General features: G+C 41.6%; 2 protein-coding genes across 2 annotated transcripts; both read right to left on the bottom strand.

Annotated features, from left to right (window-relative positions):
- Nucleotides 1-355: 355 nt before the first annotated feature.
- LOC140549673 (testis-specific serine/threonine-protein kinase 6-like) lies at nt 356-2136 on the bottom strand. The gene is made up of 3 exons (XM_072673423.1): nt 1322-2136; nt 501-1173; nt 356-391 (listed from the first exon to the last, which is right to left on the bottom strand). Exons 1-3 carry the CDS (start codon nt 2134-2136, stop codon nt 356-358), a joined length of 1524 nt encoding a protein of 507 aa, XP_072529524.1.
- A 6859-nt stretch (nt 2137-8995) lies between these two features.
- On the bottom strand, nt 8996-10776 carry LOC140549672 (testis-specific serine/threonine-protein kinase 6-like). The gene is made up of 3 exons (XM_072673421.1): nt 9962-10776; nt 9141-9813; nt 8996-9031 (listed from the first exon to the last, which is right to left on the bottom strand). The coding sequence occupies exons 1-3, from the start codon at nt 10774-10776 to the stop codon at nt 8996-8998; spliced, it is 1524 nt and encodes a 507-aa protein (XP_072529522.1).
- Between the last annotated feature and the right edge of the window lie 2688 nt (nt 10777-13464).

Genomic DNA, 13464 nt, shown 5'->3' with positions numbered 1-13464 from the left:
CTGAGTGCAGAGCTATACTGCCCTTAATGGACACAGTTTAGACAGTGTCCCTCCTACCCCTCACATAACAAGTCCAAATGATGTGTATGACGCTTTTTACAACCTGATGGTGCAACGCAGCTTTACAGAAATCGGGAAACAGGACAAATAAAAATAAATAAATACAACATGAACCCCAAGTGAGCAAGCCAAAGGCGACAGTGGCAAGGAAAAACTCCCTCAGAGCTGGAGGAAGAAACCTTGGGAGGAACCAAGACTCACTAGGGGGACTCATCCTCCTCTGGTCAGAACAACGTATAAATGACCAATAAATTGTGTAACGGTAGTATGTCATCACCAGGGCCGTAATAGATGTCTACAATGGGTGAATAATCTCTGTCTTCTTCAGGATCTGTTGGCGAGACAAAATGATACATATGAATCAACTGAAACATTTCTAGCAAATATTTAAAGTATAAAATCTGAGGCTGTGACGATCGCTCAACATTTGCCTAACATACCTTAAATTTTGGGAACCTCAGCCTCCTGGTTCCTTTCTGTACTGTGGGCTGTGGGAGAACAGGTGCTGTCTCCACCACTAGCCCATGGAGAGGGACATCTACAGTCACATCCTTGAGTCTCTGCTCAGAACACAGACAAGCAGGAGCTTCTGAAGGGGAAGCAGAATGAGGAGCACTCTGCTGGGAAATAGAGGTGGTGTCATGGACCACAGAGTTAACTCTGAATAACTTCCTCATCCTCCGTCGGAGTGACCGGGAGGCTCTGAGAATTGGTGCCTTGACATAAGCATTAGCTGCCCTTTTAATAGCAGCACAAACAGGACTACAGCTAACGCAACCATAGTGCTCCTCCACAGCCTCTACCCTTTGGCAAGTTAGACTTGCACCAGCTCCACTGCTGTTGTCTTTCTGCTCAGGCATCAGAGTTTCGCATCTGACACCATGAGATGAGAGAACGTCTACGTCTCTGCTTAAAGAAGAAGACGGAGACTCTTCCTCTGTCGACTGATGAGTGCTGAAAAACACCAGCCCATTTTCAGAGGCAGAAGAGGATATACTGTCTATGTTACTGTTCAAAGAGAAGGAAGACTGAGACTCTTCCTCTGACGTTTCAAGTGGGTTGACGTCTGGACACAGATCCTCAACGGGCACCACCACAAACCTGCCAATAACCCTGGAGACAGTACAGAAGCAATGTGTTAGTGTACTTATCGTTAGTGAACTAATACTGTATGTTACCTATTTGCAAAACAGCTCTTTACTTTGAGTGACCCATTCAAAATGTTCTTCATGTATGTATACCTGCACAGTGGTTTACTTACCGTTCCTGCCTCGGCTGCAGCCAAGGGTGCTGTGCCACCTCTGTCACAGACGGCCGAGTGGAGGGGTCGTACTGCAGCATATAAGATATGAAGGCCCGACAGGGCTCCTCCACTGTGATCCTACGTGGGAACACCAAGGGTTCTCGCTGGACACGTAGGAGACTCTTCAAACTGTTAACTTTGAAGGGTGTGGATCCGGTGACCATGGAGTAAAAGATAATACCTAGACTCCACACGTCACTTTTTTTTGGATCATAGGGTTTTTCCAAAAGCACCTCAGGTGCACCATACTCGGGAGTGCAATAATAGGTCTTGCTTAAGTCAGGAAAGCCCCTTGAAAAACGGCCTAAACCAAAGTCGGTTAATTTGACTTGATCGTTAGCAGTCAGCAGAACGTTTTTACATTTAAGATCACGATGGACAATGTTCTGCTGATGTAGATAGGCCACTGCACTGAGCAGCTGTGAGAACCACATTTTTGCTTGGCCAATGGGAATGCGGCCGAGCTCCCAGATCTTCTGTTGAAGATCCATTGCGGCAGCCTCCATCACAATAAACACCTGTCCGTTTGGCATCTCAAAGATTTCATGCACCTGAACAATGTGAGGGTGCTTTACTCTTTTCAGAATGGCCAGTTCCCAGGGCAGAAGTTTAGAGACAAAAATATGTGATGCCAGCCTGCGGTGCATTATTTTGATAGCCACATGGTTGGAGTGCCTTTGAGATGTGGCCAGCTTAACCTCACCGTAACTCCCTTTACCAATGAAATCCACCACCTCGTAGCCCAAACTCCTCAGGACTTCTTTGGTTTGCATTTTCCCTTGTAGATGGAAAGAGGAAATAAAAGTCAGAAGGTTAAGAAGGTTGTAAGGACTGTTCCCTGTATATCCCAAGCAAATGTAGAACCTCTTTATGGTTCTAGATAAGATGGTTCTAGGCAAAATCAGCTAAATCAGCTAAATGGCGTCAGTGTGAACGCAGGAATCAAGCGTCTCCCGAGCTGCTGAATCCGAACTGAGCCAATGAGGGGGAACCTGCCTTTTTATAGGCTCTGTGATGTCATCGACATGACCTCACAATGGAGGAGGACTCGGGTCACTGAGGTCAGTCTCTTCATTGGCTGTATAGGACTGTATGGACACACAGTGCTGTGTACAGTGCTATGCCCCTTCAGTTACCTTAGCAACACATGAAGCACATTGCAGTGATGAGACTGAGCTGACTGAATACAGCCAGGTCTGATGAATGAAGGCCTCACTCATACTAAAGTTTAGTGTCAGATCTGTTTGATCTGAGACTAGATTTAGAAACCGGGTCTGTCACCACAAAGTTTCTGTAGAAAGTCCTGTTCTATTGGTCAGTGTTTTTCTATGGAAATAATACAGCTGTGTCAGATGCCGTAAAGCAGCTGAATTTAATCAGAAGAAAGGGTGTCTAGTTACTTTAGGACATGAATCACTGCAGTCAGTAAAATCAGTCACATACTTCCACATCTTTACTTTGGTATTTTCACAATTTCACATTAATTTCTCTATTTTTTTGTTTGTTTTAGTGTATTTATTTCTTTCGCCACATTTTGGCATTTATCTGTTTCCATATGTCTACACTTATTTATTAATGTATTTCCATATTTGTACTCATGTATGGGTTCATGTGTGTGTTCTTTGTGCTCTTTCTTAGTCATATTTGTGCTCTTTGTGTTCTCCGTGCTCAACAAAAGGAAAAAGTATGGTTATTTTTGCAATGTCAAGGCGGTGTTGTGATTGACAAGAACATCCAAACACATCACGAGAATCTTAACATAACAAAGGAAAGGACCCTTGAGAAAAATCTCATTATATCTATAGGCAAAAACATTAAAAAAATGAATAAAAGCAGTCTTAAAACAACCCACCAAACAGAATGCCCACACAATCTAAAACCAAACTGCTATAATACTGCCTTGATTGCAGCACAAATAGCCTGAAGAAACCAAAGATACAAACTCCATTTTCAACCAGCAACTTTCAGTATTTTTAACCAGCAATGATCACACCTCATATTAAATTTACACTCTACAATATTGCCAAAAATACAGAAGTTATATCTACTTAGAACTCTATATATGTACACCTACTTTACAGAGGATTTCAAGAATGGTAACCAGGTTATTTCAATTACTTTCTGAATTACTTTCCGAATTGCGTTATACCAACATACATTTTAAGACAATTGCAGCAAGAAAACACAGTTAGTAAAATATGAAGCACTTAAAAGCCATGGCATGTCGTAGAAAGCAAAAGGGAAAAGCATTGTGGGTATTTTTGCATTGTGAAGTCGCTGTTCCGATTGACAAAAAAATCCAAAAGCATTACCGGAATCTTAACACAACAAAGCACGGGACCCTTGAGAAAAATGTGTTTGTTACTATGGGCCAAAAATTAAAAATCAATAAAACCAGCCAAATCACCACCAAGTTACTATTTTCTCACCCACTGGATGAGACAGAACGCAAAGCTCAAAAGCTGAACCCAAACATAATACCCACACAAGCTAAAAACTAATTGCCAAGAAACTGCCTTGACTGTGAGAAAAAAGAGAGACGAAACCAAAAGACTCAAGTCTCATTACAGAACAACAAAAATTGCCATGGCTGATTATATTTCCAAGTCAAAAAAACAAAAGCAAATTGTAGAATTGTACAAAATTTTAAGAAAATAACAGCAATAAAACACAATTAGTAAAATATGAAGCACAAGAAAGGCATGGGATGTTGCAAACAGCAAAAGGAAAAAGCATTATGGGTATTTTTGCATTGTGAAGGTGGCGTTACAAATGATAACAAAATCCGGACACATTACGTGAATCTTAACACAACAAAGCAAGGGTCCCTTGAGGAAAAAATGTGTTTGTAACTATGGGCAAAAATTAAAAAAAACAATAAAAACAGTCTTAAAACAACTCACCACCAAGTTAATAGTCTCTTACCCACTTGATGAGATGAAACACAAAGCTGAACCTACTGCCAAACAAATTGTCTTGACTGCAACAGATAATACTGAAACAAAATTCAAGCTTATTCTTAAAACAATCTTTTAATTCTGTATAAAAAGAAAACAATGCCATGGTTGATTATATTTCAAATCAGCATGGTGGGGTATTGGGTAGATCTTTTTACCAGTAATGAACACACACAGAATTAAACTCAACAGCTTTGATAATGCTTTTACAAAAAAAACAAAAAAAAAACAAAACAACGCTGACCCTTTTCAGAAGTATATATGTACACCTACTTTACTTCAGATTTCAACAATGGTAACCAGTTTATCACACTTACTTTCTGAATTATGAACTGCGTTATACAAACATACTATTATTGTACTAGAACATTCAAAGCAAATACATGCAAGAAAACACAATTATCCAAATATGAAGCACTTAAATGCCATGGCATGTTTTAAACAGCAAAAGGAAAAGGCATTATGGGTATTTTTGCATTGTGAAGGCGGCAAAGCAAGGAAGCCTTAAAACAAATCACCACCAAGTTACTAGTTTCTCATCCACTGCATGAGACAGAACGCAAAGCTCAAAAGCTGAACCTAAACAGAAAGCCCACACAACCTAAAACCAAACTGCCAAAAAATCTGTGATAAAAATACAGAAGATTTTTTTAAAGTCATGAGACAGAATGTTTCGATACATAGCATTTTTTCCTTCTTCCAGTTTGCATTAGGAAATAAAAAAAGTGAGTTAAATAAAGAGTATAAGAGGTATCATAATGTCTATTACCCCATGTAACTCTAATTTGGGGGTTCAAAAATAGTCAATCCTGGAATAGGATGCAGTTGTACATGAATAGTGTGTAAAGTCTCTGTGTCTTGTGAATTTACTTCTCAACAAATCAACAAGACCCAGTTCAAAAGATTGATGTCTAAGCATCTTACTCATTTTAGGGAGGGGGGCTTTCGATTCGGGTTGTCTGTCCATGTGCTGTGACAAGACACAGTTAAGACCCCCCGCCAACTATTCAAACATTCCCCCTTCTCATTCTGCCCTCTAATCATCATTCTTTTCTTTAAGGGTTTCAACTTGGCTTTTAAGGCAAGTTTCAGCAGTCAGTAATCACTTCATCAGACCATGTCAACAGACCTCCCGCCACATCAACTCACTTTGTAGAGCATTAAAATTGTCAGTAAACACACACTCCAATTCTTGCCTTATTATTTTGGATATATCTTCCCTCAGTGAGGCTAGGATATCTGACTTGATTTCTTCATCAGTCATACCTGAAGTTTCAGTTTCAGTCCAAGTGGATGAGGCCTGGTTTGAACTTGTTGAAGTACTGCGTGTCGAGGGGGCACAGGCCTCGCCGGGTAATATATTTATATTTGCAATTAATTTCTAAATTATTTACAAAAATATTATACCAACATACTATTATTGTACAAGAACATTCTAAGAAAATAGCAGCAAGAAAACACAATTAGTAAAATGTGAAGCACTTAAAAGCCATGGCATGTTGTGAACAGCAAAAGAAAAAGGCATTATGGGTATTTTTGCATTTTGAAGGCGGTGTTTCGATGGACGACAAAATCTGGACTCATTACGAAAATCTTACTACCACAAAGCAAGAAACCTTTGAGAATAAAATATGATTGTAACTATGGATAAAAATTTAAAAACAACTCAACAACTCAACACCAAGTTACTAGTTTCTCACCCACTGAATGAGAAAGAACGCAAAGAACCCAACTGCCAAAAAACCTGCCTTGATTAAAGAAACCAACAAAGACAAGTGTAGCCCCTTAAAAAAAAGACTGCAGAACTGTGTGTCGGACAGAGTGGTCAGCAACATTGGAGCCTCGTAGGGACCTATCCTCTCTCTCTCTCTCTTCTTCTACACTCTTTTACAGAAGTGATGAGGATGAGGATTTGGTGACGATGAAGAACTTTGTCACATGGTGTGAGCTAAACCATCTGCATCTCAATGTGACCAAAGAACTATTGGTGGACCTGAGAAGAGACAAGGCACCGATGACCCCTGTGTCCGTCAGTGGGGTCAGTGTGGACACTGTGGAGAACTACAAACAGGGCTAAGAACACTGATGGCTCCCACCCACTTTACAACACGGTGTTGAGACACTGGAGCACAGTCAGTGCAAAACTCAGTCCACCAAAATGCACCACAGAGCGCCACAGGGGGTCATTCTTACCTGTGCTCATCAAACTCTATAACTCCTCCCTCAATGTGTGACACTATGGATCATCTGTGCAGTTCTCTAATTATACTGTTCATATGTGCAATAATAATAGTAATGCAATTCATTTTAATATCTGTGAAATAACTCAGAGGTGCAGTAATTCAAAATGTTTCATATGGTCTGTTCCATATTTATTATCACAGTTATTGTCACTTTGCTTTTATTCATAAAACTATATTCATACTATAAATACCATTTAATCATATCATAATATATGTCATATCATATAATATATATTATAAACCTTATTTTTCTGTTTTTGTTTTAAACTTTATAGAGTGTTTATTCTTACACAAACCGCTGCAACTATGGCAACTGCAGTTTCACTACTAGGATTAATAAAGTATTTCTGATTCTGAAACCATATTTTCTGGCCCCCAATGCCATTGACACATGAATTCTGCAAAACCACACAGCACTTATAGGCTACAGCTGTATGGTTCACATTGTTGATATATGTGATATATATAAAATAATTTTATATTTATAATGCAAAAAATGTATATCTCCACTTTATCAGTGACAGAGTTTAAACAAAGAACATAGCTATACACATTTACACACACACACACACACACACACGAATAACCACAATACACTGAAATACATAATTAACTACATTTTTTATTTTCCGTTTTGAACATAAACAGACTAAAGTAAACTTCAAAATAAGAAAGTAAAATGCTCCATTTTCTACTTGCAAGAATGCAGCGATTCCGAGCCGCCGCCCACTTAAGGACTTTTTGTTATGTTTCTGTTCTTGTATCTATTCAGTGACTCGGTTCTGGTTCAGTTGCGTTCATGTGTGTTTGGTTCATGTTTGGTTTATTGTGTCGGTTCAGTGTCGTGTTTCATGTTCATGTGTTTAGCGAGATGCTTTCGCTCACTCCCACCTTATACCCACGACCCTCGCTCCAGCTAGGCGACCCTTTTCCACACTGCGTTGCCAGGTTTGGTCGGCCTAGCCGTTTTTGGTTCTGCGGCTGGTTCCCCCTGTTCCCTGCCCTGCTCATCTAGCTCAGCTCCTAGAGCCCCCCGGTCTCAGGTGTGCTTTGTGTTCGCCCTCTAGTTTGTCGAGTTTACGTTGTTTTCCTGTTTATTCTCGTTAGTTGCTGCTTTGTTTGCTTTAGTTTGCTCTTTGTATGATTTTCTATTGTGTTATTAAAGTACTTGCATTGCACCCATGTCTGGGAGTGTTCATCCCTCTGTGTCTGGCCTGACCCACCATGACAACAATGTCATTTCTTCTTCGTCAATCCCTTAATTTAAATCAAATTTAAAGACCATTTAAATTGAAAAATGGTTCCTGAATCAAAAATTGTTTCTGAATTGAATCGTGACCTCAAAAATCAGAATTGAATCAAATCGCCTGACACAGAGAGATTCACACCCCTATTTAATTCTTAAGATAAGATACTATAAGATACAATCACTCTAGCAAGTCCTGGGTCGTGAAAGGTGAGTGGGATACCACTGTGGCCTCAGACTTGAAGGTGCTGATTCTCATACCAACCGCTATACACTTAGCTACAAACTAGTCAAGTGTGCGTTGAAGGCCCCCGTAGACCATCCTGCCCCTGGCTACGCCTTGCTGTCCCGTCTATGAATATCACAAACAGGAGCAGACACATGGCACAGCCCTGACAAAGACCAACGGCAACACTCAACAAGCTTGACTTAGTGCTGAAAATATGGACACAGCTCTGACTCAGTGAGTACAAGGACTGCACAGCTCGCATCACCGACCCTTGCATCCCATGCACCTAGAGCACTTCTCACAAGATGTCTCAGAGAACATGGTCATGAGCCTTCAAGTCCACAAAACATGTAGACAGGACTGCTGAACTCCCATGTCTCCTCAACTATCCAAAAGAGAGTGAAGAGCTGGTCCAAAATTTCATGGTCAGGACAGAATCTGCATTTCTCCTCCTGAGTCTCATCTTTGCACTACCCTGGCATAAACTTTCTAGAGGGAAACCGAGGTGTGATGCTTCAAAAGTTTCCACACACTCTCTGGTTCACTTTCTTAATGAGGACCACAACCTTGGATTGCCAGTCCAGAGGCACTGTTCCTGAGGTCCATGCAACATTACAGAGGCATCTCAATCAGTTTAGACAGTGTCCCTCCTACCCCTTACATAACAAGTCAACTCCAAATGATGTGTATGTCGCTTTTTACAACCTCATGGTGCAACGCAGCTTTACAAAAATCCGGAAATAGGACAAATAAAAATAAATAAATACAACATGAACCCCAAGTGAGCAAGCCAAAGGCGACAGTGGCAAGGAAAAACTCCCTCAGAGCTGGAGGAAGAAACCTTGGGAGGAACCAAGACTCACTAGGGGGACCCATCCTCCTCTGGTCAAAACAACGTATAAATGACCAATAAATTGTGTAAAGGTAGTATGTTATCACCAGGGCCGTGCTAGATGTCTACAATGGGTGAATCATCTTCGTCTTCTTCAGGATCTGTTGGCGAGACAAAATGACACATATGAATCAACTGAAACATTTCTAGCAAATATTTAAAGTATAAAATCTGAGGCTGTGACGATCGCTCAACACTTGCCTAACATACCTTAAATTTAGGGAACCTCAGCCTCCTGGTTCCTTTCCATACTGTGGGCTGTGGGAGAACAGATGCTGTCTCCACCACTAGCCCATGGAGAGGGACATCTACAGTCACATCCTTGAGTCTCTGCTCAGAACACAAACAAGCATGAGCATCTGAAGGGGAAGCAGAATGAGGAGCACTCTGCTGGGAAATAGAGGTGGTGTCATGGACCACAGAGTTAACTCTGAATAACTTCCTCATCCTCCGTCGGAGTGACCGGGAGGCTCTGAGAATTGGTGCCTTGACATAAGCATTAGCTGCCCTTTTAATAGCAGCACAAACAGGACTACAGCTAACGCAACCATAGTGCTCCTCCACAGCCTCTACCCTTTGGCAAGTCAGACTTGCACCAGCTCCATTGCTGTCGCCTTTCTGCTCAGGCTTCAGAGTCTCGCATCTGACACCATGAGATGAGAGAACGTCTACGTCTCTGCTTAAAGAAGAAGACGGAGACTCTTCCTCTGTCGACTGAGGAGTGCTGAAAAACACCAGCCCATTTTCAGAGGCAGAAGATGATATACTGTCTATGTTACTGTTCAAAGAGAAGGAAGACTGAGACTCTTCCTCTGACGTTTCAAGTGGGTTGACGTCTGGACACAGATCCTCAACGGGCACCACCACAAACCTGCCAATAACCCTGGAGACAGTACAGAAGCAATGTGTTAGTGTACTTATCGTTAGTGAACTAATACTGTATGTTACCTATTTGCAAAACAGCTCTTTACTTTGAGTGACCCATTCAAAATGTTCTTCATGTATGTATACCTGCACAGTGGATTACTTACCGTTCCTGCCTCAGCTGTAGCCAAGGGTGCTGTGCCACCTCTGTCACAGACGGCCGAGTGGAGGGGTCGTACTGCAGCATATAAGATATGAAGGCCCGACAGGGCTCCTCCACTGTGATCCTACGTGGGAACACCAAGGGTTCTCGCTGGACACGTAGGAGACTCTTCAAACTGTTAACTTTGAAGGGTGTGGATCCGGTGACCATGGAGTAAAAGATAATACCTAGACTCCACACGTCACTTTTTTTTGGATCATAGGGTTTTTCCAAAAGCACCTCAGGTGCACCATACTCGGGAGTGCAATAATAGGTCTTGCTTAAGTCAGGAAAGCCCCTTGAAAAACGGCCTAAACCAAAGTCGGTTAATTTGACTTGGTCGTTAGCAGTCAGCAGAACGTTTTTACATTTAAGATCACGATGGACAATGTTCTGCTGATGTAGATAGGCCACAGCGCTGAGCAGCTGTGAGAACCACATTTTTGCTTGGCCAATGGGAATGCGGCCGAGCTCCCAGATCTTCTGTTGAAGATCCATTGCGGCAGCCTCCATCACAATAAACACCTGTCCGTTTGGCATCTCAAAAATTTCATGCACCTGAACAATGTGAGGGTGCTTTACTCTTTTCAGAATGGCCAGTTCCCGGGGCAGAAGTTTAGATACAAAAAGATGTGATGCCAGCCTGCGGTGCATTATTTTGATGGCCACATGGTTGGAGTGCCTTTGAGATGTGGCCAGCTTAACCTCACCGTAACTCCCTTTACCAATGAAATCCACCACCTCGTAGCCCAAACTCCTCAGGACTTCTTTGGTTTGCATTTTCCCCTGTAGATGGAAAGAGGAAATAAAAGTCAGAAGGTTAAGAAGGTTGTAAGGACTGTTCCCTGTATATTCCAAGCAAATGTAGAACCTCTTTATGGTTCTAGATAAGATGGTTCTAGACAAAATCAGCTAAATCAGCTAAATGGTGTAAGTGTCAACGCAGGAATGAAGCATCTCCCGAACTGCTGAATCCGAACTGAGCCAGTGAGGGGGAACCTGCCTTTTTATAGGCTCTGTGATGTCATTGACATGACCTCACAATGGAGGAGGACTCGGGTCACTGAGGTCAGTCTCTTCATTGGCTGTATAGGACTGTATGGACACACAGTGCTGTGTACAGTGCTATGCCCTTTCAGTTACCTTAGCAACACATGAAGCACATTGCGGTGATGAGACTGAGCTGATTGAATACAGCCAGGTCTGATGAATGAAGACCTCACTCATACTAAAGTTTAGCATCAGATCTGTATGATCTGAGACTAGATTTAGAAACCGGGTCTGTCACCACAAAGTTTCTGTAGAAAGTCCTGTTCTATTGGTCAGTGTTTTTCTATGGAAATAATACAGCTGTGTCAGACGCCGTAAAGCAGTTGAATTTATTCAGAAGAAATGGTGTCTAGTTACTTTAGGACATGAATCACTGCAGTCAGTAAAATCAGTCACATATTTCCACATGTCTTTACTATTGTACCGAAGGCTGCACTGAGGTCGAGTAGGGCTAATAAAGATACATAGCCTCGATCAGAGGCAAGAAGGAGATCTTCACTAAGGCTGTGTCTGTGCTATGATTGGGTCTGAGTCCAGATTGAAATTTCTCATACATGTCATTTTTACTCGGGTATAAGCAGAGTTGTTGGGCCACAGCTTTTTCTAATATCTTGGATATAAATGTTAAGTTGGAGATGGGTCTGTAATTAGACAATACACTAAGATCAAGATTTGGTTTTATGGCTGCTAATGTAAGCGTTTTGGGTACATGCCTTTAATGAGTACCTTTCTATATTGACTAAGGCTGTCCTTAGTCAGAGTGGAGGTAGAGCTTTGAGGTAGAATATTTAGATGATCAGTGCTAACACCCAGGGTCAGGACTAAATCTAGGGTATGATTACAGTAATGTGTGGCTTCAGTCATGTCTTGTATCATGCAGACAGAATCTAAGATCTATGCAAACGCCTTTGTTAATGGATCGTCTGCTTTTTCAAAATGAATATTAAAGTCTCCTACTATTATAACTTTGCCAAGTCTGCAGCAAAATCACTCATTTTTTTTTTAAATTCAGAGTAGGGCCCTGGAGGCCTATAAATATGAATTAGTATAAATGCAATGTGATATATTAATGTAGAGAATCTGAAAAGAAGTGAAGGTGATACAGTGTTTTTGAATAATATCAAGTGTATGCATACTTCACCTCCTCTGCCTGATAATCTAGGGCTATGTACATGTTTATAACCTGCGGTGGTGGCTTCATTTAGTGCTAAATATTGATCAGGTCTAATCCAGGATTCAGTAAGGCAGAAAATATCTAATTTCTGATCAAATATAATTTCATTTACAACGAGGTTAATGGTCTAATATTAAGTAGACCGAGCTTTAGGTTTGAGGTGGTGCTGTTATAGTTTGAATGTGAGAATTTAACACTAATTAAATTATTAAAACGAGCTGATTTAGATATTCTATGTTTGGGTTTAATTCGGGACACAGACACAGTCTCAATGCGGTAAAACCTGGGTGACGCCTTAAAGCAGTCGGTTTAGCCAGTCTGTCTGTGGCCTGGTCCAGGCTCTGGATTGTCAGCAGCCTTTTACACGACTCTAGCGACTAACTAGCAGACTATGAGCTATGCTGCACGAAAGTAGGGCAGCACCCTCCCGTGTGGGGTGAACGCCATCCCTACCTAAAAAAACAGGCTTGTCCTCGAACTTTAACCAATTAACTTTTCAATTCAGGGGGCTTTATTGGCATGACAAATATAGCTACATTTGTATTGCCAAAGCTACAGGTTACAGGAAAGTTGTGAAATGTGAACAGATTAAACATTACTGAACAGTTTGAACTATTAACATAAAAAAAAAAAAAAAAGTGTGTGTCAGTGTGTGTTTCAGTGTTTGTGTCAGTGTGTGTTACAGTGTGTAGAAGCTGATATGGTCACTCACTGTCTCTCTGACGGTGGCAGGCAAGGGTGTACTGAGCTGTGAGTGAGCAGCACTCTCTACGCTCTCCTAGCAGATAGGGCAGTTTCTCTGGGTCGGAGAGGCTGAGGAATTTGGGGTATCTGTGGCTGATTTTGGTGTAGAATTGTTGGCGGGTCTGGGTGTATTTGGGGCATTCTGTCAGGAAGTGCAGCTCTGACTCTGTTTTGTTGAGCTGGCACTGCTGGCATGTTCTCTTCTCCTGAGGAACCCAGGATCTTTTGTGTCTGCCAGTCTCTATAGCCAGGCTGTGCTGACTGAGTCTGTACCTGGTCAGAGTGGTCCTCAGTTTCGGGTCAGTCACTGTGCTCAGGTACTCTGCCACAGTGTACTGGCGTTTTGGGGTCAGATAACATTGCATTTTACTCTGTAATTGTGTTTGAGTTTCCCAATAGGTGTTGTATTTGTCTCTGAAATGAGCTGTAATTTGGTTTGTTCTGATTAGTTTAGTGATGTTCTGGTCCTGCATGCGTTGTTGGTGGAGTTTTTGTGCATG

The sequence above is a fragment of the Salminus brasiliensis genome, chromosome 2 (assembly GCF_030463535.1).
Source record: "Salminus brasiliensis chromosome 2, fSalBra1.hap2, whole genome shotgun sequence".
NCBI lineage: Eukaryota > Metazoa > Chordata > Actinopteri > Characiformes > Bryconidae > Salminus > Salminus brasiliensis.
This window is presented reverse-complemented; position numbering and strand designations above follow the sequence as displayed.

Coding starts and splice junctions, on each gene's coding strand:
- LOC140549673 (XM_072673423.1), bottom strand. CDS start 2,136: ATGCAAACCAAAGAAGTCCTGAGGAGTTTGGGCTACGAGGTGGTGGAT. Junction 1,174..1,321: donor CTGCAGCCGAGGCAGGAACG/GTAAGTAAACCA, acceptor TACTGTCTCCAG/GGTTATTGGCAGGTTTGTGG. Junction 392..500: donor TGAGGTTCCCAAAATTTAAG/GTATGTTAGGCA, acceptor TCTCGCCAACAG/ATCCTGAAGAAGACAGAGAT.
- LOC140549672 (XM_072673421.1), bottom strand. CDS start 10,776: ATGCAAACCAAAGAAGTCCTGAGGAGTTTGGGCTACGAGGTGGTGGAT. Junction 9,814..9,961: donor CTACAGCTGAGGCAGGAACG/GTAAGTAATCCA, acceptor TACTGTCTCCAG/GGTTATTGGCAGGTTTGTGG. Junction 9,032..9,140: donor TGAGGTTCCCTAAATTTAAG/GTATGTTAGGCA, acceptor TCTCGCCAACAG/ATCCTGAAGAAGACGAAGAT.